Here is a 25,956-nt window from a genome sequence, read left to right on the forward strand (position 1 = left end):
GTTTACTTATTCATCTCAGTTAGTACGAATTCATGGATTTTAATTTGGTTGATTATACTCTCACACTACCATCGTTTTGAGACTCAGATGATCTCAGAGTTGACCATCTGTTCCTATGTGCTTGTGACAAGTCCCCATCACTTTTGCACTTTCCTGCCGTCCAGCAGTTGGATGATGTGAACATGTCTGATTTCTGCAGTTCAGTTTGGGTGGGGGAAGCACCGTCTGCACTTTCCATGTAGGGCTGCAGTGGAAGAGCAGTGACTGACAACCATTGTTGCCGCCGTGGTTTACTGCTGGTGTGCTGGGTGCTTAATGAGCATTTTCTCAGAGTCGTTGGTGGAAAGTTTGTGGAGTTTTAGTTTTTTTTTTCAGCTAGGCCATAGAGTAAAGCAGTTGGAACATTGGTATTGGTGCTGCTGACAGTGCTAGTACCTTCCTCACTGAAGCTCTGAGGACGAGATAGTATTACTGTGGCTCAGATGGTAAAGAATCTGCCTGCAGTGCGGGAGATCCGGGTTCCATCCCTCGGTTGGGAAGATCCCCGGGAGAAGATAGTGGCAACCCACTCCAGTGTTCTTGCTGGAGAATTCCATGGACAGAGGAGCCTGGTAGACTCCAGTCCATAGGGTCATAGAGTTGGACACGACACACACAGATTATGTAGACAAATACATAACGTGATTAACAACTATTTAAGGCCAGAGAGCACCCTGGAGAATACACTTGTTATAGGTGGGAAAGAGACAAAGAAAAAGCTTCATGAATCACTTTGACCTCTAGAATGGGTTTCTTAAGAATATCATCACATTTATGGGATGGGGAGGGAGGTGGGAGGAAGGTTCAGGATGAGGAACACATGTAAACCCATGGATGATTCATGTCAATATATGGTAAAAACCACTACAATACTGTAAAGTAATTAGCCTCCAATTAAAGAAAAAGAATAGAATATCATCACATTCAAATGGATACATGCTGATACTGCTTTTATGTGTAGTACCATTAACTGGTTGATGGAAAATAACAAACATCATAGTATCTGGGTTTATGTACGTGACTTTCTTTTCTTGTAAATACAGTAATGGGGTAGTAGTTATAAAAGGTTACTGAGTGGTTGCAGAGACTGTGGTGATTTTCTTTATAGTATTATTGAGAAGTTTTACAAATGTTGGTTTTCTGACTTGTAGGAACTTGCTCCTTTAAAGCGTAGATGGAAACCTTTTTAACTTATCACATGCTGTCCTACATTAAGAACAAAAAAAAAGATTGTTTCATACTTTCTTTGATCTCTGTTCTAGAGAATTTAGAAAAAATACAGAAAAGTTAAAAAAAAAAAACAAAACCCAAGAGAATCGTTTGCAAGCACCCATGCTAGCCATTTGTCTGTTAACAGTCATTTTGAAACTGCTAACATTTCATCTTACTTCAAATAAGATGAAGAATGTATGATTTACACACACACACAGTCTTGTTAATTTTTTAACACTGTATCTCGAACGTTTCCTGTTTCATCAAGTATCCTTTGGCCTCTCAGTCCTGTCTGATTCTTTGTAGCCTCATGAGATTTTCCAGGCAAGAATAGTGCCACGGGTTGCCATTTCCTCCATCAGGGGATCTTCCTGACCCAGAGATTGAACCTGGGTGTCTTGTGTCTCCTGCGTTGGCAGGCGGGTTCTTTAACACTGCACCACCTGGGAAGTCCCTTTGGAAGCACCGTCTTAAATGGCTGTATTCTATTATGTTGATAACAGTGTTTATTCTATTTTGGATGAATAGGATGTTTTCAGTTTTCCATTATTATAACACTGTGTTGAACAGCTTTATGAAGCTAATCTTGTTTCTGATTAGTTTCTTTGGATGTAGTCTTAAAGTGTAGTCTTAAAACTTTCCCAGGCAATCACTGGGCTAAAGTATGTTTTTATAATAATTTTTTAATTTTCATAAAAAGGGATACAGAACTATTTTTAAAAATACAGGCAGTATAAGTACAGAAAAAGAAGCAAGTTAGGCACCCAAATCTTATAGCCAGAAATACCTTATGTTGACATTCGGTGGACATCTTTCCATTTGTGCTTATAGACAGGAATAATGTAATAAGAAAGAGATCGTACTATTTTTTTAAAAGGAGAGTATGAAATACAATTTTGTTTGACTTTAATGGCAAGGAAAGAAATCTTTAAAGAACTGCTGAATTCTAGATAACTTTTCTTCCAAGGAGTAAGCGTCTTTTAATTTCATGGCTGCAGTCACCATCTGTAGTGATTTTGGAGCCAACAAAAATAAAGTCTGACACTGTTTCCACTCTTTCCCCATCTATTTGCCATGAAGTGATGGGACTGGATGCCATGACCTTCGTTTTCTGAATGTTGAGCTTTAAGCCAACTTTTTTGCTCTCCTCTTTCACTTTCATCAAGAGGCTTTTTAGCTCCTCTTCACTTTCTGCCATAAGGGTGGTGTCATCTGCATATCTGAGGTTATTGATATTTCTCCCGGCAATCTTGATTCCAGCTTGTGTTTCTTCCACTCCAGCGTTTCTCATGATGTACTCTGCATAGAAGTTAAATAAGCAGGGTGACAATATATTGTCACCTTGACGTACTCCTTTTCATATTTGGAACCAGTCTGTTGTTCCATGTCCAGTTCTAACTGTTGCTTCCTGACCTGCATACAGATTTCTCAAGAGGCAGGTTAGGTGGTCTGGTATTCCCATCTCTTGAAGAATTTTCCACAGTTTATTGTGATCCATACAGTCAAAGGCTTTGGCATAGTCAGTAAAGCAGAAATAGATGTTTTTCTGGAACTCTCTTGCTTTTTCCATGATCCAGCAGATGTTGGCAATTTGATCTCTGGTTCCTCTGCCTTTTCTAAAACCAGCTTGAACATCAGGGAGTTCACGGTTCACGTATTGCTGAAGCCTGGCTTGGAGAATTTTGAGCATTACTTACTAGCATGTGAGATGAGTGCAATTGTGCAGTAGTTTGAGCATTCTTTGGCATTGCCTTTCTTTGGAATTGGAATGAAAACTGACTTTTTCCAGTCCTGTGGCCACTGCTGAGTTTTCCAAATTGGCTGGCATATTGAGTGCAGCAGTTTCACAGCATCATCTTTCAGGATTTGAAACAGCTCAGCTGGAATTCCATCACCTCTACTAGCTTTATTCGTAGTGATGCTTTCTAAGGCCCACTTGACTTCACATTCCAAGATGTCTGGCTCTAGATGAGTGATCACATCATCATGATTATCCAGATCATGAAGATCTTTTTTGTACAGTTCTTCCATGTATTCTTGCTACCTCTTTTTAATATCTTCTGCTTCTGTTAGGTCCGTACGATTTCTGTCCTTTATCGAGCCCATCTTTGCATGAAATGTTCCTTTGGTATCTCTAATTTTCTTAAAGAGATCTCTGGTCTTTCCCATTCTGTTGTTTCCCCAAATCACTGCAGATGGTGACTGCAGCCATGAAATTAAAAGACGCTTACTCCTTGGAAGAAAAGTTATGACCAACCTAGATAGTATATTCAAAAGCAGAGACATTACTTTGCCGACTAAGGTCCGTCTAGTCAAGGCTATGGTTTTTCCTGTGGTCATCTACGGATGTGAGAGTTGGACCGTGAGGAAGGCTGAGCGCCGAAGAACTGATGCTTTTGAACTGTGGTGTTGGAGAAGACTCTTGAGAGTCCCTTGGACTGCAAGGAGATCCAACCAGTCCATTCTGAAGGGGATCAACCCTGGGATTTCTTTGGAAGGAATGATGCTAAAGCTGAAGCTCCAGTACTTTGGCCACCTCATGCAAAGGGTTGACTCATTGGAAAAGACTCTGATGCTGGGAGGGATTTGGGGCAGGAGAAGAAGGGGACGACGGAGGATGAGATGGCTGGATGGCATCACGGACTCGATGGACATGAGTCTGAGTGAACTCCGGGAGTTGGTGATGGACAGGGAGGCCTGGCGTGCTGCGATTCATGGGGTCGCAAAGAGTCAGACACGACTGAGCAACTGAACTAAACTGAACTGAACTGAATTCTAGATAAAGATTTCTGTCCACAGAGTTGTTAGGTTCTGTAGGATTTCACTCAAATTAAGAGGTTAAAAAATCAATAAGAAATAGTGCTGCAAAGATTCTTCAGTATTGCTGTACTTTAATGTGGCTTTCCAGGTAGCTCAAGCTGTAAAGAATCCGCCTGCAATGTGGGAAACCTGGGTTCAATCCCTGGGGTGGGAAGCTACCCTGGAGAAGGGCATGGCAGCCCACTCCAGTATTCTTGCCTGGAGAATTCCATGGACAGAGAAGCCTGGTGGGCTACAGTCCGTGGGGTGGCAAAGATTCAGACACGACTGAGCAACTAACACACACACACACACACACACACACACACACACTTTAATATCTGAGATTCAATTCTTTTTTATGAAGTATGCTCCTTAGCCAGTTTGGTTTCTTGTACTTGACCTGGTACTGCATTTGCTGGCTTACTTTGGCACATACAAATAAGTAATTCTTTGGAGAATCTATGGAAGTGTTCTTATTTAATTTGATTATGTAAACAGAAGGAAACCTTTCATTGCATGCTGCCATTGTCACTATACTGATCATTGCTTATGCTGGAATGGATATGTTGACCGAAATAAACATGCACAATGTACATGTTGTGAGTTCGGGGACCTTACTGAGGACTGTAGCCTGAGAGATAGCCCCTCAGCTTAGAACTCCTCAAAGAAGAGAGGGTAAGGGAGGAAACAGAATGTATATGAGCTTTATTTGCTGGGAAAACGCTATAGTGAAGCATAAAAAGATTACTGAAGAGTTGACTCATTGGAAAAGACTGATGCTGGGAGGGATTGGGGGCAGGAGGAGAGATGGCTGGATGGCATCACTGACTCAATGGACGTGAGTCTGAGTGAACTCCGGGGGTTGGTGATGGACAGGGAGGCCTGGTGTGCTGTGATTCATGGGGTCGCAAAGAGTCAGACACGACTGAGCGACTGAACTGAACTCATCACAAAATCAGACATCTGAAGTGAGTGATTTTAGTACTTTTCTGTGGATAGGAAGACATAAGAATCTGAGATCATTTGAAATGTTTTCTTAGATGTGTATCTTCACTGTCTGAGGGCTATACATCCAAAGCTCAGAAAGTTCCTCATCTTTCACCATCCTGAGTTCCCCTCAGAGTGCACGGCCCTTGGGCCACTGCAGTAGCTAATGGCTTGATCCTTGTAGAACTGGAAGGGCAGGCCACATGCATTTCTTTACAAATACTGATATGTTAGCTTGTAAAAATCAAAGCATGGAGCTATTTTGAAAGCTCCGAATTTGAATAGATTTATAAGTTTAAACATCATCATTAAAAATTTCTTCTGCTTATAAAATATGTGTAGCAGTACTTTCTCCATTGGAGTTTCTAAATTATGGTCCTCAAACTACTTAAGGGAATCGTAAAGCCTGAAATTGCTCTGTATTATTATTTCCACAGCAGTTTTCTGTGTTCTCTAAGTGGATAATCTTTGCTTATTTTATTGCCCACCTTTGACCCCGGCACCCTGCCGAGGAGGAGGGTGAGGTTGGTTGGGAAACAGTTGCTGTGCCCAAGGAGTTGATGTACCCTGACTGATGTAGAGTGTCCGGGTATAGTCTTGGAATATGGTGGCTTCAGCCTCACCCAAGGTATTGTAAGGAATCTGTAATGAAAGAGTGACGGGCAGGATTTTAGGGGGACAGTCCCATGTCTGCCATAGATAACCTAATTGCTTAAGACCACAGCATAGTCATTAATAGGCATACCTCAAAACGCTGCTTGAATTGTAGAGAGACAAAAACCCAAGTTAGTGACCAGGTTTGAAAAATGAGGTGTTTTTTTTTAAAGTAAACTTAAACATATTTTATGTTATATAACATATATTTTGGTACAAAACCATGGCAGGCAGGGCTGAAACTACCATCTTCCTGTGATGAAATATATAGACATTTGTGGTCTTTTCATGCTGAGTTAATGTGAGCTAGATTGAGAGATTATGGGGAGACTGAGAAGGTACATGAAGGCTGAGAGGCAGCAGTGCTATGTAGACAGACAACTTTAGATGTAACAAAGTATGAGAAGCTGCCAGTCCAGTTGGTACACAGATTTTTTCCTCTTTTCTTTTTGTCTTTCTCTCTTTCTCCCCCTTGGTCTATGATAATCTGTTGGTAATCTGTGTTAAGATCATATCTATCCGTTGCTAAAGAGGCATAGTTATAGGGCAGATTTGTAAATACGTGTTTTCTTAGGTAAGGTCTGAGAAAGCCAAATAGAATTTTGAGAAAACTATTTTTCTGTTGACATAAACATTTAAGAATAAGGTCAGGTACTTGTCATTTGAACTTCTCTGGTGGCTCAGATGGTGAAGAATCTGCCTGCAGTGTGGGAGACCTGGGTTCAATTCCTGGGTCAAGAAAATCCCCTGGAGAAGGAAATGTCTCCAATATTCTTGCTTGGAGAATTCCATGGACTGAAGAGCCTAGCAGGCTACAGACCCGTTAATTAAAGGATTATGAACACGAATAATGAGTGTAGTATATAGAGCATTTTGTATTCAAAGAGAATAATCTTAGAATCTAGCATATTTAGGTTTCAGTTTTAGCATATAAAAAGGAATTTACAGGAGCCTAAATTCTTTTAAAAATAGAAATTTATATAAGATCTTTATCCCATCTGTTTGGTTTCTTTGTTCCTTGGAGGTCTTTGGGATGTAAATATACTCTTTCTCCTTTAACTTCCTAATGCAATAACTAGCTATTAGAGACTTCAGGATCAGTTCCTGAGCCTGCGATTGCAGCCTGGATCTCAGCTTCCCTGGTGGCTCAGATGGTAGAGTCTGCCTGCAGTGTGGGAGACCTGGGTTCAATTCCTGGGTCAAGAAAATCCCCTGGAGAAGGAAATGACAACCCACTCCAGTATTCTTGCCTGGAAAATCCTATGGAAAGAGGAGCCTGGCAGGCTACAGTCTATGGGGTCGCAGAGGTGGACATGACTGAGTGACTTCACTCTCTCAGAGACTTCAGAGTACTTGGGTTATAGCAAGGTTATTTCTCCAGTCTTTGCATTTTATACTGTTGTGGCGAGTGACTTACATTGCATTTTCTTTTCATTTTAACCAAGGCTGATTCCAAATACTTTGGAGCTTATTTTCATAGTGTTTAGCAAGACAGACATAACATCCAGTTTTGTAGAGCTCTTACTTTATCTGGGAAAACAGACTGTAAGTGAATGATTACACAAATACTTTCATTGTGATAAGAGCTGAGAAGAACAGGGTGCTTTAAGGTTGTGTTGTTTTGTTGTTGTTCAGTTGGAAGTCATGTCCAGCTCTGCGACCTCATGGTCTGCAGCATGCCAGACTTCCTTGTCCTTCACCATCTCCCAGAGTTTGCTCAAACTCATGTCCATTGAGTCAGTGATGCCATGCAGCCATCTCATCCTCTGTCATCCCCTTCTCCTCCTGCCTTCAGTATTTCCCAGCATCAGGGTCTTTTCCAATGAGTCGGCTCTTCACATGGCCAAAAGGAGGCCAAAGCTTTGGAGTTTCAGCTTCAGCATCAGTCCTTCCAATGAACATTTGCGACTGATTTCCTTTAAGATTGACTGGTTTGATCTTGCAGTCCAAGGGATTCTCAAGAGTCTTCTCCAGCACAATTCAAAAGCATCAACTCTTTGGTGCTCAGCCTTCTTTATGGTCCAACTCTTGCATCCATACATGACTACTGGAAAAACCACAGCTTTGACTGTACTGATCTTTGTTGGCAAAGTGATGTCTCTGTTCTTTAATATGCTGCTTACTTTTATCATAGTTTTTCTTCCAAGAAGCAAGTGTCTTTTAATTTCATGGCTGCAGTCACCATCTGCAGTGATTTTGGAGCCCAAGAAAATGAAGTCTGTCACTGTTTCCAGTTTTCCCCCATCTATTTGCCATGAAGTGATAGGACCGGATCCCATAATCTTAGTTTTTTGAATCACAAGCTGGAATCAAGATTGCCGGGAGATACATCAGTAACTTCAGATATACAGATGACATCACCCTAATGGCAGAAAGTGAAGAGGACTAAAGAACCTCTTGATGAAGGTAAAAGAGGAGAGTGAAAAAGCTGGCTTAAAAGATTGTGTTAGAGTCCTCATCTACTTTTGAGAGGTAGGAAAGATTTTCTTGTGAACTCGATTTTAAGTTAAGATCTGAACAGTGTGTAAAAGTCAACTAGGCAGTGCAGTATGTCGGTTACTTAACAGAGCCTAGAGCCCCTTTTTGGCCTTCGCTGATGGCTCAGCAGGTCTAGAATCTGCCTGCAGTTGAGGAGACACAGGAGATGCTGGTTTGAACCCTGGGTCGGGAAGATCCCCTGGAGGAGGAAAATGGCAATCTAGTCCAGTATTCTTGCCTGAAAAGAAATCCAAAGGACAGAGGAGCCTGGCAGGCTATAGTCTGTAGGGTCACAGAGTTGGACACAACTGAGGGACTAATGTAGAACCCCTTTGTAGTATGTGATTATGCTTAATTTTAAAAGTGAATTTAATGAGTGGATATTTAGGTCGGCAGCCCAGAACTGTCCAGTGTGACAGTATAAAATTAGTCTTGTATTCTTTAATGACTCTATTGCTGTTAATTATGCCTCTCCCTCTTTTTTCTTTTCAAAAAACAGATACAGTTGCTGATTTGTTCTTGAAATATATTTTTTCTGTGGTTACAGTTTCAGATTGTGTCATTTCAGCAGAAGATTGTACATACATAAACCAAAAGGAGAACTATTATAATACTATGATGGTATTTTATGTGGAAAAAGCTTTTTTACCCTAGGATATCGTGTTTACCTTAACATTGCTTCTGAGACATGCCAAACCAGAAATTAGAGGATTTTTGCATTTTGGTTTTACTTACTAAAAATTTAAAAATTCCAATTAATTCATGTTTAGGGTGAAAAGTCAAATAGTAGAGGATGATGAAATTTCTTCCCTGCCTGCAGCTCTTTGTAGTTTCTTCTGTATCTTTCCAGAAATCTTGATTGCCTATATATATTACACAGATAATCTTTTTCTCTTCTTTAGGGGGAGGGGAAGTTTGTAGGAAATAGCTTTTAACAATATTTTGTTGATATACAGTTGACTTGTGATGTTGTGATTCTTCTTATTTAAAAAATTGTTATACTGTACATAATTTTTTATACCTTTCTTTCAGTTGACATATCATGAGCAGACAGTAGCAGTTTACAAATAAAATAAAAGCCCTGTTTATTTAAAAGACAGTTGTGTCTTGATAAAATATCTTTTGATCCTTGGCTTTAAACGTTTGTTTCGCAGACTCCTTCAGGTCATGGAGACTCTGAAGCCCATGGTGTTATTTGTGGAGCACCATGAAATAATGGTATTCTCTCGTATGAGCAAGAAAGGTTTTGACTAGCAGAAATATGCCTGTATTATATTATGAAATACAAAACTGGAACCAAACTTTTGTATTTTCAAAAGAAGAAGCTAAAAATTAGGCATATTTTCCCATTAATATTTACTTGTTGCTTATGTACTCTTTTCTAATCATTTGTATCATTTCTTGATCACTGCTTTATTATAGATTCTCTCATTAACGGAAAGGTATGCAGACATTGCAGAAGTTTAGTGGAAAAAATTTGATGGGGAAATAAACTTAAGAGTCTGTTAATTTGTTTAATGGTATATGTGTGCATGAGGAAGACTGCTGAAATTCACTTTTATTGGTATGAAAATCTAGGTCCATTTGCTAAGCATCAGTGTTTTGTGTGACTGTCCTCTGAGCTACTGGTTCTAACACTTGGGTTGTTTGTAGAAATTTCTTAGCACCGGCTATTACCTTACCCGTAGGAGGATAGATACAGCAGCTTACTTTCTTCTTGGGTGACTAAACTCAATAGCTTGACTCTACAGCTACAGATTGATTTTATTGTAGCCCTTATCTGTTTGCTTCTCTAAATCAGGTGTTGGGTAAGGCAACATTGACTGACAGAGATTACCAGAGTTTTTTTCCTAGAGTCTTGTTACGTTAGGGCTAGAAGAAACCCTTATCATCTCCTACTTTTGTATGAAGGATAAGAATCCCATTAGATGTTGGTTGACTGACCCTGCTATTTTTTTTGAGAATGAAAGAGGTGAAGAAAAGTCTAAAATGAGTGGGGCCCTGGTGCAACAGGCATAAAGTGTCCTGGGGAAAACAGCTATATGGTCATCCTTGTTATACAAGTCTTGCCAGATGTCATTCAAAATCTGCCTGAAAGGATTTGTTGCCCCACAGAAAAGCTAGTATTCTAAAAATTAAAAGGTACTAACTAAAAAATTTTAAGTTGAGCTAAAGTTTGTCTCCTTGGAACTACTGACTCTTCTTTCCAGCTTTTGCCCTCTGGTACTAAACGTAGTCAGTATATGGCAGTCTACAAAATATATTAGCTCTTTAGAAATTAAAAAAAACAACAACAAAATAGTCCCCCCCCTTACCCCCCTGCCCTGCAGTCTTAGAGTTCTTCCCTGTAATTCAGTTTCTGTGGTAGAGAAAAAAAAGACAAGACCATGCTGCTGACTAACCCACCAGGCCCTGGTACTGGCTAGAGTTCACTAAATAACATTTTACAGCACATCCATGATTGTTATCTTCGTATGTTTAGAAAACTTTCAGTGAGATCTCTAGCTTCTCAAAAGCAGACTTTCCAGTTATTATCTCAATGTTTTATCACCTTAAGATAGAATGAAGGAATATGTGTAGGAGGCATGCCAATTCTAGTTAAAGAAACAGTAGTTTATACACAGGAAGGCTAGACCTCCAGCTAGCTAATCGTAATGCTTACAGTTTTGTCATCATTAAAAATACTTAATGTACATGTAGAATAACTAGCTACAGATATATCCTTCAGACTAAAAAATTGTGTTTTCCTGTACAGCTTTTCATCACTCTGGTCACTGGGTTAAAGATACTTTAATTTTCATGTGCTATTGCCCTTTCCACCCCCCTCCCCCCCCCCCCCCCCACAGGAGGCCCATAAATAGGACAGGCTAGGAGGATAACGTTTGAGGTGATGTATGGATGAGACACAGAGCCTGGTTCATTACTGTGTATATGTGGGTCCCATTCCACTCTTCCCCTCTTTTTCTGCTGTTTAGGAAGTTGATACAGAATGTAAAATAGAACCATTGAACAGCATAACAGCATGATTAGGGAAAAATTTCTACAAATGGCATTGTCTAATTTGATAAAGGTATTGCTTAGTTTGAACCCTTGTGTGAATTTAGAGGAAAGGCAGTCAGATGTCAAAAAAATTAAACAGTAGTCCATCTGAGAAAGGAGTGGAGATTCTTCTTGGAGCCAATCTGAGGATTGTAACGCAGGAGACAGTCTTTCAGAAAGTTCTGATTGCTGTTGAAAGTAAAAGCACAAATGTGTAAGTTTTTGCGACAAAAAGTTATACATCAAAGTAACTGGGTTGGGAAGATCCCCTGGAGGAGGAGGAAATGGCAACCCACTCTGGTATTCTTGTCTGGAAAATCCCACAGACAGAGGAGCCTGGCAGGCAACAGTCCATGGGATCTTGAAAGACTTGGACATGACTTAGTGACTAAACAACATATTGACGCTTTACATAGTCCAACAAGGTAGGTAGTGGGGTCACTGTGACTCCTTACAGGACCGAGAAAGCAGTGTTACCTCCTGAGGAGTTACCTTGCTGGCACCAGATGGAAACTGCATTTTGGGGGTGAGCAGGAATTCCTTTGTCTTCTAAGGGGATCCAGTCTAGTCAATAGTGAATGCACAATGCACAGTAGAAGGGAAGGGGTGGTGACTCAAAACGGCAGAAAAATGTTTATGCTAAAATTTTTCTTGTCCTGCCTTAAAAATAAGTTTGTTTTATCACATTATAGGTTAATCTGTAGAGACACCAAAGATATATAAAAAATTGCAGTGTTACATTTAAAGTGAGTTGGAAGTTCTGTGCCGCAGTGGACAGACACTGTTGACTGAATTATTGGGTTTTACTGTTGACACAGAGCAACTGTTCACTGTATACTATAATTTTGTAAAAATGAAACTGAAGGTGTTAGTAGGGCGGTTGAAATTAATTGGTGTGTTGTGTAAGTTCCAAAACTTTATTTCTGAGATCATATGTAAAAATGTCTGTAGTAACTGTTTTTATTGTAGTTATGTGAATGTGTTTTGATAGGTTGAAGAAGAGAGTTGGTCATTCTGGGGAGCATATTCGATGTGGTAGGGGTGTTTCCTGTGAGGAATTAGGGCAGAGCTGTTTGTCATACAGGGTTTTCTTTTTAGTACAGTTCATCTCCATTTGCAATATTAATAGTAGATATGGAAAATGGTTTTCCCCTTTTTTTATTATTTAGACACCTTCACTATTATTTGTTTGCAACTGTTACTGCTAAGTTGCTTCAGTCGTGTCTGACTCTGCAGCCCCATAGATGGCAGCCCACCAGGTTCCCCCATCCCTGGGATTCTGCAGGCAAGAACACTGGAGTGGGTTGCCATTTCCTTCTCCAGTGCATGAAAGGAAAAGTGAAAGTGAAGTCGCTCAGTCATGTCTGACTCTTATCAACCCCATGGACTGCAGCCTTCCAGGCTCCTCCGTCCATGGGATTTTCCAGGCAAGAGTACTAGAGTGGGGTGCCATTGCCTTCTCCAATTATTTGTTTAGTAACACTAACTTCTACATATACTAAATATACTCATATAGGCTAAATTACTAAATATAAGCTATTTCTAAGTATATATCTGTACTTTGTTTGACTTGACTTGTTCATGTGACATTTTTGCTCTTAAAAATGTGGTCAAAGGTGACTGAATGCATTGGGAGCTCTCCTGAGTGCCTTGTAATGGGAAACATAGAATATGCTTCATGACCCTAGAGCAGAGTGTTGCTAGTCAAGAGGTTGCTCATTTAGTGCCTACTTAGAAAAGCCCTGCAAGTAAATAAATGTAAAAGCTCATAGAGTTGACTTTGTGCTTATTTGAATTCACTTTCTGCGGATGAATTTTGTTACATAAATTTTGATGCTGTCAACGGAAGAAAAACACATAACCTAAAAGTTGCAAGTTATGTTTTATTTGGGGACTTTAGTGAGGACTGTAGCCCAGGAGACAACCTCTCAGGTAGGTCTGAGGAACTGTTCTGAAGAGGTTAGGGAGAAGCCAGGATTCGTAGGAGTTTTTTTCTGGGGGAAGGCCAGGGGAATAGTAGAACATGAAAAGAGTACTGTTAATCACAAAAAAACAGACGTCTGAAGTTAAAAGTTAATGATTTTAGTTCTTTTCTACGACTGAGCGACTTCACTTTCACTTTTCACTTTCATGCACTGGAGAAGGAAATGGCAACCCACTCCAGTGTTCTTGCCTGGAGAATCCCAGGGATGGGGGAGCCTGGTGGGCTGCCATCTATGGGGTCGCACAGAGTTGGACACGACTGAAATGACTTAGCAGCAGCAGCAGCAGCTATGTGTGCACATGTGCTCAGTTGCTCACTTATGGCCGATTCTTTGTGATTGCATGGACTGTAATCTGCCAGGCTCTTCTCTCCATGAGATTTTCCAGGCAAGAATACTGGAGTGGGTTGCAATTTCCTCCTCCAGGGGATCTTCCTGACCCAGGGATTGAACCAGTCCCTCCTGTGTCTCCTGCACTGGCAGGTGGATTCTTTACCACTGTGCCACCTGGGAGGCCCTTTGTGCAGAAGATATTAAAGTCTGGGCTTATTGAAATTATTCTTCATATGTGCTTCTTAACTACCCAGGGCCTGTATCCTCTCTTTCACCATCCTGAGTTCCTCTCAGGGTACAGTGAATGTGGTTGGCGGTGTTTGTTGGTAGCTTGATGGTGGGCAACCTTCATTGCTTGCTGGAATGACAGGCAACGTTTTTCCACAGTGTTATGAAAAAGGTTATCTTTTTGAGATGATTTTAGGTTGATTTGTTTTGTTAAAAATTATAATACATTTATGAACTTTAAAAAGTGTTTTGCTAGTGTAATCTCTTACCCCAAGACACATCCAAATAGCAATGAAGCAAATTGACCTCCTGTTTTACTTCACATATTTAAAAAAATTCTTTAGTGACTACTTATTAGACTGAAGCACTGCATAATTTCTGTTTTTGAGTTTATAAAATAAAGTATATTAAACGAGAAGAAGGGTAGAACTAGAATTTGCTAAATGCCTTTTGTGTGTTTGGCATTATGCTAGTTGATTTTTAAATATTATTTTACAGTTCTGTGAGGATTTTCGTTTGATTTAGAATTTACATGTGGAGTCACTAAGGTACAGAGAAAGTAAGTTTAGTGAAGCTTATAAAAAATGGAGTAATAATTTTCATGTTCTAAAATTAAAAATGCATTATATCACAGCATGCAGATTTATTCTCTTGACACACTTTTTTTTTTCTTTTTTTTTTACTATAAAGCAGGAGGTGTGCAGCCACATTGCTTGGATTTGATTCATGGCTTAGCCTTCCTACCTATTGTGATGTTTGGCAAATTACTCTAAGTCTTCATGTCCAAGGTGGTTTTGGTTTGGTTGGTTTGGTATTTTTCCTTTTTTCTTTTAGCCTGTCAAATGGGGATAATAGTCTGACAGTCTCTTGTTGGTTGTGAGGATTAAATGAGTTAAACCATAAAGATCTCAGTATATTATCTAATGTTTATTGAACTTTCAGTAAATTGGTTGTAATGAAGAATAGTTTTCAAAGTTTTATATGCACAGTGACTTATTTTGCTTTATAAGTAATTCTTTTAGAACTTGGGAGAACCTCAGAGTATTCCACATTTTTAGAATGTTTATAAATTGTTATTATATTTCATTAATTCATTTTATATAAGATACCAGTATAATAGATATGGTATGGTTGTATTAGGAGTTTTACTTTTCTTTGCTGTATACAGTGATTAATACGTGGTAGACAATATGTACTGCAGGATTGAGTGAACTTGAATCTGTTTGTTATCATTACCTTTTTTTCCTATAAATTCCTAAAAATTTGACCTTTATTCTTCTTATAAATTATAAAAATTCTAAACTTAATGACTGTCTCTCAAAAATTTTATTCATCTTTTAAATGCTATTTTAGCTTGTTTTTAGCTAAAAAATAAAAATAAAAATGATTCTTTGCCTGAAATAATCTTTAAAAATTAAAAAAAAAATGTGCTTTACATTAATGTTTTCATTTTCCTTTGTTCTCTCAGCTTCACAATGAAGAGGATAATTCAGAATCGTCTGCTGTAGAGCAGCCATCTACTTCAAACTCAGCACCACACACCGTGCAGGCTGCTTCTTCAGCATCTGGACATGAGACTGACTCTTCTCCTCCTCCTTACAGTAGTATTACCGTGGAAGTACCTACAACTTCAGGTATTGTTGCTCTTAGTAGGGAACTGCTAGTAATGTTTTTAATAACTTAATTTTTTTTTTTTACCAGTATGGTTTTGTATAATTATCAAGTCTGTTAATGGGCTTCTCTAAAACAAATTTTTCTAAAGGTAGTTTATAAAATAATTTACTCTGTGCCTTATGTGTCTCACATTTTAAAAATTAATTTAAAATTGTAGCTTGTCAAGCTTTCTTATGCTTGTTAGAATCCATTTCCAGTGGACTAACCTATATAACTTTTGGAAGAAATAATACATACCTATAGATTCATGCACACATATAATGCCTACAGACATGCATGTATTAACATACCCATACATGTGTGTGTTTACTTGTATAGTCATAAAACCAGGTATTATTCATGATGAACGTGAGTGGGAATGTGGTTTGCATATGTGAATGGAGGTGAAGGGTGTACATAATGTTCCCCCCTGCACATGGTAATATTTCTTGAATATAAGGCAGTGATTCTAGCTTGCTACTGTTCATCTCATCCTTTCAGGTCATTCTCAAGAATACCCTCATCTGTTTCTCTGGCCACAATTTATATTTTCCCAGTAATGCTAAGTTAACATTCTGTGATGGAAGATGCTAAGAGTGAAAGTCCCTTTGCTGAATGTCCCTCTGTTGTAGCTACTATTTGTTTAACAGACCACCTCAAACCTCATGGAGTAAAATAACAGTCATTATTATCAATTCTCAGAATTTGGAGGGTGAGCTTGGCTCCATGATGAAGTTCTCTGCTAGAGTCTTCTGTGATTGTTGTCCGATAGAGGCAATTGCAGGCTTACTTATTCACGCATTTATTTACTGGTTGAGGCAGGTTTAAACTGGGGCCTCAGCTGAGGCTTTTGGCCAGAACAGTTATTGGTGGCCTCATCTTGTGGTCTGGGCTCCTCTCTGAATGCAAGCTGACTTCTAAGAAGAAGTGTTCTGAGGGAAACCCAGATAGAATGGGTTACATTGCCTCAAAAGTCACAGTGCAAGTTGTTAGAAGTGAGTCAGTTTAGTCTCTCTTCAGGATTATTGAAGAATTAGTCTCTGCCTCTTCATGGGAAGTGTTTCAGAGAATAGACTGTGGTTTAAAACCACCACAGCTGTATACAGCCTCAGCCTCTTTGCGACCAGGCCTGCTCCTTTGACAGTCTCCCCTATTTCAGTAAATGGCTCTAGCAGGCCAGAAACTGGGAGTCAGCTTTTTGGTATCCTATTATAAAATCATGTGGTTTTTCTCCTTCAGTTTTTGTTGTCATGAAATATTTTATTAACATATTTCTTCTTGAAGCTAATCCATCCCTATATGCTTGGTCTTTTTGTCATCATGTTCCAGTGTTTCCTGGATTTGAATTCATTAATATTTTAGTGTTTTTGCAGCTTTTTTGATGTGATCCGTAACTTTATGTACTGTATCTTTGGTTTGGAAAAAGCAAACTGTTGGAAAGCAAAGTTGAAAGCAAAATTTTTTGAAAGCAACATAAAATGACTTGAGAAGCTTCTCATTTTTCTATGATGTATAGTGGTTTTGATAAAGTAGCATGATTTTTTTTTTATTGCAAATATTTCCTCATTTTTATTTTATAATTAAACATATAATTGAACATTAAACATATATAATTATTATTTTTTAAAAAATTTTATTTTTACTTTATTTTACTTTACAATACTGTATTGGTTTTGCCATACATTGACATGAATCCGCCACGGGTGTATACGAGCGCCCAATCCTGAATCCCCCTCCCACCTCCCACCCCATATCATCTCTCTGGATCATCCCTGTGCACCAGCCCCAAACATTCTGTATCTTGTATCGAACATAGACTGGTGCTTTGTTTCTTACATGATCGTATACATGTTTCAATGCCATGATATTTTTAAAGGTTAGGCGGATTTCAGCTGTGAAACAAGTGAAGCCTGGTACCTAGATGTTCAGTTATTCTCACCATCTCCTTTGTGATTCCTGGTCGTTTAAATGTTTTCACCTCTGCTAAGAGGCCATCCCTGACTAATGGAGAGTAAGAACTGAGTAATTCTAGAATTTTGGGTCTTTGCTTAATGAAAGCTATCATACTATTTTTCTTTAGCTTTTTGGTCAATGTTAAATTTTTGGTATGGACAGCGCCTGTTTTCTGTGGAGATTATGTTCTTCAGTAGGTCCTTTTATGACTGTTTTTATAGATCTGAGCAACATCAGTTATAAAAGGTGACATTTGTATATAATGCTTCACTTTTTACAGAGTCCTCTTGAATACTGTTCTATTTTATCCCCTAATAGCAAGTAATACATCGCTGGGTCAGCTTCATAGATGAGAAAGGAGAATTTCATAAGACTTAAGTGATGTGCTTGAGGTTACACAACTTCCAAGAAGGAGGGCTAGGGTTGGAACTCCCCAGACTTAACATTCTGTGGTTGAGAACCAGCCTTTGCCTTAAAGGGGAGAAGAAAAGGAAGTAAAATTGACAAGTGAAAATTAAAGACGCGTCATCTCAACTTTTACCTGTTATTGGCAGAGGTATTTTTTCTATCGTGGGGGTTAAAAGTTTTTAATAACTTACATACATATATATTTTTAATTGGAGAATAATTGCTTTACAGTGTTTCACATCTAGTTTTAAGGTAAAGGATCTCATTACCTTGGATAATATATATGCCAGTGTTCGAGGTTTTTACATAAATATTTATTTATCTTATTTTTGACTGTGCTGACTCTTCATTGCTGCGTGCGGGTTTTCTCCAGTTGCAGTGAGCAGGGGCTACTCTTCAGAGCGGTGTGTGGGCTTCTCATTGTCGTGTCGCCTCTCGCTGCAAGATCAGGCTCTAGGGTGCTTGGGCTGCAGTAGTTGTGGTACACAGGCTTAGTTGGCCCGAGGCATGTTGGATCTTTCTGGACCAGGGATTGAACTTGTGTCCTCTGCAGTACAAGGTGGATTCTTAACCACTAGACCACCAGGGAAGCCACCATTGTTTCAGTTTTAAAAGTTTATAATTTTAATGTTTATTGCCTTAAACTTCATAATCATTGTTTTTACTGAAGTTTTGCTTCTACTTTGGTCTTCAGAACTAAAGAAATCTATTTACTTGACTGTGTGCAGTGTTTTTACATCCTAATCATAAGTCTTTTCTAAGACTTTGTGACTCTTGTGCCTTTTGTTGGATAACATTCAGTATTATGCTGCCGCTCACCACTTCCTGTTACTAAGTTAGAAATTGCCTAACTTCAGACCCTTAGCTCTTATTGATAGCATTAAAAATACTTATTTTTAAAACCTATAGACCTTAAAATACAATAGGAAAAATTTTGCTGGAGTGTAGTGTGTTTTCATGTTGAAAATGCAAGAAAGTCTGATAAAGATAGGTAAAATTATAAACAATATAGAAAATGTGAAAATACTGTCATTATAATAGAGGAAATCACAGAAGTAGTGTTAAACACTGTGGTATGAACTACTTTTAGAATCTGCCTGTTACTTATGTCAGTAATTTCTAGCACATCTTAGTCGACTGATTGACCTATGTGTATGATTTTACTTATACGCAAGTTGGCAATAAATGTTGCAGCTAAAAAAAAGTAGTTTATTGTAATATACTTCTGGAGATCATATTTCAAAAATAGCTTAAAAATTGTGGAGGGACAAACTCTTCCAAAAAAAGAAAATCTAAAGAGCTAGGTAGATGCAGAGAAAATGGGAGAAGGGATAAGAGTAAAAAAGAGTTAAAAGCATTAATCTTTTAGCAAAGAGAAATACTGAGTTTGCTTAGGAGTTGCTAAAATTGACCCGTGTAGAAAAATTAATGTCATATATTAGCAGAACAAAGTCTTTGGAGTCTGGAAATTTCTGGGTTCTGCCACTTCTTGATTGTGTGATCCTGGGCAAATCACCTAACTTTTCTGAACCTCAGGGTTGCTGGGGTTAATGTATTTAGAAGTGGTATAGGAGGTGGCGAGTGCTATTTCAGTGTTTGGTTTTTTTTTTTAAACTATTATTCCTGCTGTTTTTACTTTTTTTGACTGTGAGATTATGGGCAGATAAATTCTCTGAGCACAGCAAGTGGGTGCACAGAGCATGTTCACATATGGTGAGTTTCTTACCTCGTTAGTGTTGCACACATTTTCAGAGTCTCTTTCTTGATGCTCTTGTTTTGTGTATCAGTCTCTGGATGATATTTATCAGTCCTTTCTCAATAAATACAGGACTCCAAGAATATGATGTAGTAAAAATTTATATGTTATATGGCTTATAATGTAGGACTACAAATGGCAGTGATCATCCTCAGTGGTATTCTGTAACTTGTTAAATGTATTATGGCTGTAAAAATGTCACTAGTTTGTCTTAATGGTTATCTTTTTTTAAAACCCTTTCCTTCAGATACAGAAGTTTACAGTGAATTTTATCCTGTGCCGCCTCCTTACAGTGTTGCTACCTCTCTTCCCACCTACGATGAAGCTGAAAAGGCCAAAGCTGCTGCAATGGCAGCTGCAGCAGCAGAAACATCTCAAAGAGTAAGACAGTGTTATTGTTTCCTTTTGAGAATAATATCCAAGATAGTTCTCTCTGCATGCATTTTTTTTTTTTTTTTTTTTTTTTTAGTATTTTCTGTACTGCTGCTCATTTGTGTCATCGTGTTTTGGCACTCTCTGAGTGAAATATATCTTCTGCATTCCTTGACCCCCCTCATTGTTGTTTCTGTTGGTCTTTTCCTGCACCCTGTCTCAGATTGTGGTCATCTAGGTGTTCTTTTTACCATTAATGTATCATTTTCTAAACTTGATTTCAGGCATCTCCTGCACTAAGACTCATCCCTCCCACCCTTCCCCCTGCCATCCCTCTGACTTCCTCATGCAAGTTACCCCCACCCTGTTGACCTCTTCACTGTTAATGAAGTGCCTTTAGTGTCTTTACTTTCTTTCTTATGTAGCTTAGATTCTGTGGTCCATAACTATAATTATAAATCATTATTTTCTATTCATTTTTTATACATTAGCACAGCCAGTCCAGTGACTCTACGAGTGTACTTGCAGTAGATTAAAACACTCACAGGCAAGTCTGGGTCAGTCTCTTGTGGGCTCACTGCTCCTTTCTTCTGGGTCCTGGTGTGCACAAGGTTTTCTTTGTGCCCTCTAAGAGTCTGTTTCCCCAGTCCTGTGTAAGTTCTGGCAGCTCTGTGGTGGGGTTAATGGCAACCTCCTCCAAGAGGGTTTAGCCATACCCAGGTCTGCTGCACCCAGAGCCCCTGCCCCTGCAGCAGGCCACTGCTGACCCGTACCTCCGCAGGAGACATTCAAACACTCAAAAGCAGGTCTGGCTCAGTCTCTGTGGGGTCTTCTGGTGAGGACAAGCTTTTGTTTGAGCCCTCTAAGCGTCTCTGGCAGGTATGGAGTTTGATTCTAAACATGATTTTGCCCCTCCTACCATCTTGCTGGGGCTTCTCCTTTGCCCTTTGACATGAGGTATCTCTCTTTGGTGTCTGAGGAGGCCTTACAAATCGTTGTCTAAGGGGGCCTTACAAATAGCTGAGAAAAGAAGAGAAGCTAAAGACAAAGGAGAAAAGGAAAGATATACTCATTTGAATGCAGAGTTCCAAAGAATAGCAAGGAGAGATAAGAAAGCCTTCCTCCGTGGTCAGTGCAAAGAAATAGAGGAAAACAATAGAAAGGGAAAGACCAGAGATCTCGTCAAGAAAATTACAGATACCAAGGGAACATTGCATGCAAAGATGGGCACAATAAAGGACAGAAATGGTGTGGACCTAACAGAAGCAGAAGATATTAAGAAGAGGTGGCAAGAATACACAGAATAACTATAAAAAAAAGATCTTCATGACCCAGATAACCACAATGGTGTGATAACTCACCTAGAGCCAGACATCCTGAAATGGGAAGTCAAGTGGGCCTTAGGAAGCATCACTAGGAACAAAGCTAGTGTACGTGATGGAGTTCCAGTTGAGCTATTTCAAATCCTAAAAGATGATGCTGTGAAAGTGCTGCGCTCAATATGCCAGCAAATTTGGAGAACTCAGCAGTGGCCACAGGACTGGAAAAGGTCAGTTTTCATTCCAATCCCAAAGAAAGGCAATGCCAAAGAATGCTCAAATTACTGCACAATTGTACTCATCTCACATGCTAGCAAAGTTATGCTCAAAATTCTCCAATCTAGGCTTCAAGAATACATGAACCGTGAACTTGCAGATGTTCAAACTGGATTTAGAAAAGGCAGAGGAACCAGAGATCAAATTGCCAACATCCGTTGGATCATCAAAAAAAACGAGAGTTCCAGAAAAACATCTACTTCTGCTTTATTGACAATGCCAAAGCCTTTGACTGTGTGGATCACAATAAACTGTGGGAAATTCTTCAAAAGATGGGAATACCAGATCACTTTACCTGCCCCCTGAGACATGTGTATGCAGGTCAAGAAGCAACAGTTAGAACTGGACATGGAACAACAGACTGGTTCCAAATCAGGAAAAGGAGTACATTAAGGCTGTTTGTTGTCACCCTGCTTATTTAACTTACATGCAGAGTACATCATGAGAAATGCCGGGCTGAAGCACAAGCTGGAATTAAGATTGCTGGGAGAAAGATCAATAACCTCAGATACACAGATGACACCACCCTTATGGCAGAAGATGAAGAAGAAGTAAAGAGCCTCTTGATGAAAGTGAAAGAGGAGAGTGAAAAAGTTGGCTTAAGACTCAACATTCAGAAAAATAAGATCATGGCATCCAGTCCCATCACTTCATGGCAAATAGATGGGGAAACAATGGAAACAGTGAGAGACTTTATTTTTGGGGTCTCCAAAATCACTGCAGATGGTGACTGTAGCCGTGAAATTAAAAGACACTTGCTCCTTGGAAGAAAAGCTGTGATAAACCTAGACAGCATATTAAAGAACAGAGATATGACTTTGCTAACAAAAGTCTGTCTAGTCAAAGCTATGGTTTTTCCAGTAATCATTTACGGATGTGAGAGTTGGACCATAAAAAAAGCTGAGTGCCAAAGAATTGATTCTTTCGAACTGTGGTGCTAGAGAAGATGCTTGAGGGTCCCTTGGACAGCAAGGAGATCCAACCAGTCCATTCTGAAGAAGATCAGTCCTGAATATTCATTGGAAGGACTGATGCTGAAGCTGAAACTCCAGTACTTTGGCCACCTGATGTGAAGAACTTACTCGTTTGAAAAGACCCTGATGTTGGGAAAGATTGAAGGCAGGAGGAGAAGCGGACAATAGAGGATGAGATGGTTGGATGGCCTCACCAACTCAATGGACATGAGTTTGAGTAAGCTCCGGGAGTTGGTGATGGACCATGGAAGCCTGGTGTGCTGCAGTCTGTGGGGTCGAAAAGAACTGGACACAACTGAGCGATTGACCTGAGCTGAACTGAACTGAGGTTAAAACACAAAGAAAGAATTTACCAGGCCTACAAACTTGTTTGCCAGTTCACTTTTTTTTCTTTTTCTGTCCTTTGAACACATGCCACCCCACGATTTGGGAATGATGGTCAAAGATTCCACCACCCTTTCTCCCCCACCTTCCCTGTCTTGGTGATCGAGTTAGTGATAGATGCATATGTTATTTCCTGTTCTGGTAAAGGAGTGGCCAGCTCGATAAAAGGGAATGAGCTGTATGTATGCTGTTATTCTTCAGTCATGTAAAAAGTGGGGAATTACTTACATTTTACTGTGGCTGCAAGCAAGACTAGAGTTTGTTACCTTTTTTTCTTGCCTTAGAATTTAGAGATGTCATTTCAAATCTTGGATTCATCCCCATTTTGTTCAGGAAAAGAACACAACATATGTCATGGAGGAAAGCGCGAATGAGGTGAGGGGCCAAGGTGGGGAGGAGCGTGTTTGTACATGCAGCATTCTCACCCTGCCACCAACAGGCCAGCGCCCAACGAGTAGATTGTCTGATGGGTGAGCGGTCGGGTTTCTTTCATCAGCCACAACCGTCTCCACACCTTCTCCCACTCCCGTCCTCCAGCACACACAGAGTTAAACATCATCATAAGTAGCTTGGGGCACATAAGTAAAGATAGTAAACCGCAAATTTATTATTGATGCATTTTCCATCTGAGAGTTAAATAAGTTTCTGTTAAGACCGTGGTATAAATATAGCTCAGTCAGTGAGGATTTTTGATGTTGGGAGGGGAGAATTATAGAGCAGGAGGACAGATCTGTAAGGTGTGGAGTTTTTATTAGTGCATGTGTGTTTATGTACGTGTTTGTATATACATTCACACACTCTCTTGGTGACGTGGGACAATAGCTGCTTTTCTCAGGGAATGTCTCCCTGGGGACTTTGGAAATGGTAAAGGTCTTCAGGGCTTTCCTGGTGGCTCAGATGGTAAAGAATCTGCCTGCAGGGCAGGAGACCCAGGTTCAGTCTCTGGATTGGGAAGATCCCCTAGAGAAAGGAATGGGTACCCACTCCAGTAAAGGATGTTAAGGACCTTATGTCCTCTGTTGCCCTAACTTCCACTCTATTGGATCAAAACTAAAGAGAAAGTAAGAATCATTAAGTCTTGTTCTCTGTGTCTTGAGATAGAAGTGATTTTACCTTTTGGAGAGAAAACTGAAGTGTTACTGTTAGAACCTCTCATTGTCATCATTTCCAGTGTCTTGTTTTAGAAAGTAATGTGATTCTCTGCCTGAATTGGAATATGCCCATAAAGAAAAGTTTTCTGTTTTTACTTGTTTCTGAGACCATTTTAACTCTAAGAGCTTGTAAAGATTGTGGAAAATTTTACGGAAAGTAGAAACAGAGTTGTACAAAGAAACTAACTTTGACCGTTGTAAAATATCTTTCAAATTTGTCTGTTTCTGTCCCCCTGCTCCAGCACCCTCTTTCTGCAGATTATCATCAAGTATGAGTTTCTCTACCTGATTTGGATAAAAAACTGATCTGATTAGGACTTGAGTACTTCAGTTGTAAATAAATCTCAACTGGATTAACTGAAAGTTTATTTCTTAAACCCAGTTTCATTGGGGGAATATAGGTAGTCAGGACACTTGGAAACAATACTGTTTTCTACCGTTTCTTATTTTTATTGTGTAGGGTTGCAGGTATGATTATGTGATGACTCAGTAGATTTACTAAAATGCATTACCTATTTTTAATATTTCTATAAAAAAATAGAACTAAAGAGCCTCTTGATGAAAGTGAAAGAGGAGAGTGAAAAAATTGGCTTAAAGCTCAACATTCAGAAAACTGAGATCATGGCATCCGGTCCCATCACTTCATGGCAGATAGATGGGGAAACAGTAGAAATAGTGGCTGACTTTATTTTTCTGAGCTCCAGAATCACTGCAGATGGTGATTGCAGCCATGAAATTAAAAGACCCTTACTCCTTGAAAGGAAATTATGACCAACCTAGACAGCATATTAAAAAAGCAGAGACATTACTTTGTCAACGAAGGTCCATCTAGTCAAGGCTATGGTTTCCTAGTAGTCATGTATGGATGTGAAAGTTGGACTGTGAAGAAAGCTGAGTGCTGAAGAATTGATGCTTTTGAACTGTGGTGTCGGAGAAGACTCTTGAGCGTCCCTTGGACTGCAAGGAGATCCAGTCAGTCCATCCTAAAGGAAATCAGTCCTGGGTGTTCATTGGTAGGACTGATGTTGAAGCTGAAACTCCAGTACTTTGGCCACCTGATGCGAAGAGCTGACTCATTGGAAAAGACCCTGATGCTGGGAAAGATTAAGGGCAGCAGAAGGGGACGACAGAGGATGAGATGATTGGATGGCATCACCGACTCAATGGACATAGGTTTGGGTGGACTCTGGGAGTTGGTGATGGAGAGGGAGGCCTGGTGTGCTGTGGTTCCTGGAGTTACAAAGAGTCGGACATGACTGAGCGACTGAACTGAACTGAACTGATGAAAAATAGTTGAATTTCACATAATTCACTTTATAAAACTTTTAAACATGGCTTGCCACTTAGTCTCATCTTATAAGCATATAGTAGATAGGATTCATTTTTTTGTACCTTGTTTAAAATTGTGAGTACAATTTTGACACAAAAGCTAGCACTTGATAAATTATGCACAACCCCAAAACTATTTCTAATACCTAGCTATTACCTAGCACATCCTTGGTGTTTAGTAAATAAGTTAATTAAGTTAATGGATGCTTACTTTAAAATAGCCAGTGTGGGAATTTAGAAAAAATACTATTGTTGTCCTAAGACAGCTGTTTGTTTTAAATTTTTTCTTAAAGGGCTTCTAAGTCAATGTTTAATGTAATTGAAATTATTGTGTAGCTACCATCTTTTATTTTTTTAAGTATTTGATGTATTTTCTGTTATGTTAATGATTGAGTGAGATCCCATGGAATCAGTATACTCTAATATAGGGGCCATTCCTCTCTAGTGAACAGTTAGAATCTTTTCAAGAGTGTTTCCAGTGTTAGTGTTATAAAGGATATCTTTGTGTATATGTCGCCTATCTTTGTAGAAATGATGTCCCTATGGTAAAATCTCTTGGACTGGACTGGTGTTTCAGAAGAATATGAAATATTTATATGCTTGCCATTATACTGACAGTGTTTACTT

General features: G+C 39.3%; 1 protein-coding gene across 1 annotated transcript in view; it reads left to right on the forward strand.

The window, feature by feature from the left end:
• Positions 1–25,956, forward strand: part of NDFIP2 (Nedd4 family interacting protein 2) — a 73,121-nt gene that overhangs the window by 23,330 nt on the left and 23,835 nt on the right. The window contains exons 2-3 of the mRNA XM_052650204.1: positions 15,223–15,388; positions 19,772–19,905. Coding sequence (XP_052506164.1) covers positions 15,223–15,388; positions 19,772–19,905 — 300 coding nt within the window. The remainder of the gene's footprint in view (positions 1–15,222; positions 15,389–19,771; positions 19,906–25,956) is intronic.

This window comes from Budorcas taxicolor, chromosome 12 (assembly GCF_023091745.1).
Source record: "Budorcas taxicolor isolate Tak-1 chromosome 12, Takin1.1, whole genome shotgun sequence".
NCBI classification, from domain to species: Eukaryota; Metazoa; Chordata; class Mammalia; order Artiodactyla; family Bovidae; genus Budorcas; species Budorcas taxicolor.